Source organism: Sinohyriopsis cumingii, chromosome 17 (genome assembly GCF_028554795.1).
Source record: "Sinohyriopsis cumingii isolate HCF-2022 chromosome 17, ASM2855479v2, whole genome shotgun sequence".
NCBI lineage: Eukaryota > Metazoa > Mollusca > Bivalvia > Unionida > Unionidae > Sinohyriopsis > Sinohyriopsis cumingii.
The window spans coordinates 67771392-67775168 of NC_142977.1; the positions used below are offsets into that span (position 1 = coordinate 67771392).

The 3777-nt window shown below is 35.1% G+C and overlaps 1 protein-coding gene across 1 annotated transcript; it reads right to left on the bottom strand.

Annotated features, from left to right (window-relative positions):
* Positions 1-290: 290 nt before the first annotated feature.
* On the bottom strand, positions 291-3451 carry LOC149779157 (beta-microseminoprotein-like). The gene is made up of 3 exons (XM_089938575.1): positions 3314-3451; positions 1773-1890; positions 291-509 (listed from the first exon to the last, which is right to left on the bottom strand). The coding sequence occupies exons 1-3, from the start codon at positions 3417-3419 to the stop codon at positions 422-424; spliced, it is 312 nt and encodes a 103-aa protein (XP_089794701.1). The 5' UTR covers positions 3420-3451; the 3' UTR covers positions 291-421.
* Between the last annotated feature and the right edge of the window lie 326 nt (positions 3452-3777).

A 3777-nucleotide genomic window follows, 5' to 3' on the forward strand; every position in this document is an offset into this window, starting at 1 on the left:
TCTAAATAGTGATAGCTCATGTTGATTCACGAAACAGTATTCAGTGATAATATTGTATTTAGAAAAGGACATCAGTTTTTGCATCAATTTTATTTATATGGGGAATGGAACCTAATTTCGCCTTCTCTTCTTCAAAAAAGATATGTCTCAATCGGCATGTATGCATTCATCCACCGAATCAATTATTAAATGAAAGAATGACAGAGAAAGAAAGAAAGAAGACAGAAGGAAAGATAGAAAGAAAGAGAGAAGGAATGGATGTAAGTTAAAATGAATAAACGTAACCTGTATACACATTTTATTCATAATTTCACTGGAAACCGCGTGACCAATTGCAATGTCAGCAAAATACCTGCTTGCATTCGGTTTTAAGGCAATTTTGTTTCTTGTGCATTCAGCTGTTATAAATTATTTCGCTTCTTTACGCTTTCTCTATCTCGAATTCGCATCCATAGCGTACCAACTTATATCCATCTGGAACATAAACGGCGCCGGCTTTGTACCCAAATCTGTAAGTATATTAGAAGAAAAGATGTCATTATCAAATATATTCTGGTTACACCACATCTACGTCGTAAAGTTGTCATCACGAAATAAATTCCAGAGCGAAATTATGTCAAATACGATTCGAACATGAATAGAGAGAGATAACTTTCTTAGCCACGCCGGATTTCACATATTTCATATCTTTATCGAAGCTAGATGGTTTACATTTTAATTAAACCCATAGATACTCGTAACCTTCATAAAACGTTTTCGATACTCAATCATATTGACTATATATTGTAACGTTAGTCTGATGCTTTGCTCAGTCCTACTGACTATACAGTCTGAAAGAAAGTATGAATGAGAAATGAGATGTGCACTACTTTCATCAGCAACGAAATCACACATTCTTCACTGACGAACAGACGGATAGACAAAGGTATGAGCATATATTCCAACATCCTTCGCATGGACCGAAAAACAACACATTTGATGATTTAATCTAATTACGGTTGACTGAGTAGTTGAGAGTAAAGTTTTATAAATAATCCAACAATTCGCGACTGAAATTATATCTTACTCGATTTTATGGCGACGTTGAGTAACAGTGAGATACGGATATATACATTACTATATTTTCGTAAGTCATTTATTTCCTGACAGGTAATAAAATATCATACAATATTTACATTGCGTTATAATTTTTGTATTCATTACTTTTCTGAGAGGATAGTACCGCGAAATAACCCATCTGCAAAACACCCTCCAAAAGAATCCAATTTTAAGTTGTGACAGAGGAGAGACGCTTAGCATGAATAAGGTAATGAACTATATTTTTCATAAATATTTTATGTTAGGACAGACAACGAAATAGTATACAAGGTTTGCACTGTAGTCTCATTTGTTATATTAATTCCTTTATCAGAGATGATTTCACCCCCGAACCAAGCTAGCTGCAAATTACGCACGCCAAACATAAAAAACAATGGTAAGCTGAGAGAGAGAGAGAGAGAGAGAGAGAGGGTCGGACAGAGAGAGAGAGAGAGGGATTCAAATCGTATGACAACTGTACATGGATTATTTAGAGCTAACACAATACAACATTATTTGTACGTCATCGACTTCACTACAACATGCAATTTTCCTTATTTCATTTGTCCTCTATATGTTAATTCGATTGGAAGGTCTGATCACGTTCTAAAGATAATACCCATGTCTCAGTGCAAAGTATTCTTGCACTGAAACCACGAACCACTGCTAAGGTTTTGTCAGATTATATTCCTCACCCGCAGCATTCCATTCCCGATTCAGTACATGTGCATTCTTCGCAGTCGACGGTCCTTATTACCGATCCTAACATGTATTCCATATGGTCGTGTTCACATGTTGTGACTAGTTCCGAATCTGTAAAGATTAAATTAAATACAAACATTTTGTTAAAAAATCACAAGTAGAAGATTATTTGATTTAAGTTGTTTTAAATCTCTTCTTTAACTGAGTTTCACTACATAAAGGATGTTTTCATATACGACTCTGTTCTTAATTTTGTAAAACAAAAATTATATGCGCATATTTATAAGCATAGCAATAGGAAGCCATATCATGGCTAATTCTGAGGTCACCAACCAAACTACTTTTCTAGAAATAATGTGATTGCTAGGGGAGTGTATTAGCCAAACCTTGAATGTATTTTAAAAGAGTATGTCTCAATTATATGGGTAGCAATTGTTCATAGATTACCCTGACAATAATATGTGTTTTTCAAACGGTTTAAAATTTGTGTCTGCCTAGACTCAAAACTCATTTGGATCGATACGATTGATTTTAATCTGACAAAAACAATCAGCCATGGATCTAGTCTAACTATACTCGGAGAGTCTCAAGAGATCAAAATTAAATTATTAAAGAAACGTAAAGTATAGTCCACAATTTCAACCAAACTATACGTGGTATAATGAAAACGATGAAAGATCAAATGATGGATTGGCACCCCAGTCAGTGCACCCAATTTAACTAATAGGTGGATCCGAATCTGGTCAGAGGACTTATGTACTTTACGTCTCCTGTGTTAGATACCCTAATACGTCATATTGTGCCTGAGGCTGAATGCTGGTCAAGTTTATTTACAGCAATTGTTACTTGGGTACTTTTGTATTTTTGTACCGATTTATACACAAAGTTGTTTTGCAAGTAAACAATAGACAGTTCCACTTTCGCTGATGTTTTTCGAAGTGAAGTGTACTGAATGTGCCCGACAAATTGCACAATTTAAATATGCAAATTAGAAATGTAAAGCAAACGTTTTATATCAACATTTTTACCGAGGAGATTTTAAGCTTTACAAAAGATATTTTAAGATAATAAGTATACTTAATATCCTTCAGCGTAGCACTAGATGAAAAAAGGCCTCATAACTGTTAAAGTACTTTTTTAATGATAGATGGCGAAGATCAATGTCTTCTCAACGGGTGCCCTTAGTGCTGAAGAAACTGAAGAACAGACGGTACACAGGCTCTTGATTTAAATTGGGACTAAAAGGCAAGACTTATTACGATTATTTAGATTATAAAAATCTTTAGAACTTAACTTTTGCGATTGGTTGTGAGTCCGATTACACCTAATTTAACGAGCAGAGTAAAAGAGGCATAAAGATTTGTTTTCTTTACAGATGATTTTTAAATGCATAGAATCAACATGCCAGATTAAGTTACGGCTTCGTTTGGAAACAAGGGTAATATGATGGCACTCGCATTATTATACGTGAATCAATAAATCAATGAATGTATCTGTGAGCGAATGAGAAAAATAATGAAGGAGATTTACTTACCTATTAACGTGTAATGTGGAGGGTAAAATGAGCAATATCCATTGACAAATGTCAGAAAAGTCATGACGGACATTACCACCAACAGAAGCGCAAACAATGTCTTCATGGTCCTCACAGTTGTACGACAGTATACTTCAAATGGCAAGTATTGGTGTTTCGTTTTCTTGAATCTGTTTGGGCTTATATAGGCAGCTCCGTGAAACTACCACCTGTCAAGACGGATTAGACACTCTCAGGCCCATTGAGAATTTAATATAGACGGGTTACTAAAAGACTTATGAGACGTCGGCCTAAACGGATCACAGTGTAACGTATGAGATTAAATATGGATTGGGCATTACAAAGCTTGTGAGAAATGAGCATGTATACCGATTACATGGACTACACAGATGCTAATGGAAATTTAGCACTGACTTATCTATGGGGCCCAATATAAACTGAACATGTTTGGGACACTATTACGG

Excerpts from the sequence above, each read along its gene's own strand:
- LOC149779157 (XM_089938575.1), bottom strand. The coding sequence starts at position 3,419 with ATGAAGACATTGTTTGCGCTTCTGTTGGTGGTAATGTCCGTCATGACT. Across the intron at positions 1,891-3,313 it reads TCCACATTACACGTTAATAG|ATTCGGAACTAGTCACAACA; the intron begins GTAAGTAAATCT and ends TAATCTTTACAG. Across the intron at positions 510-1,772 it reads TCGGGAATGGAATGCTGCGG|ATTTGGGTACAAAGCCGGCG; the intron begins GTGAGGAATATA and ends ATATACTTACAG.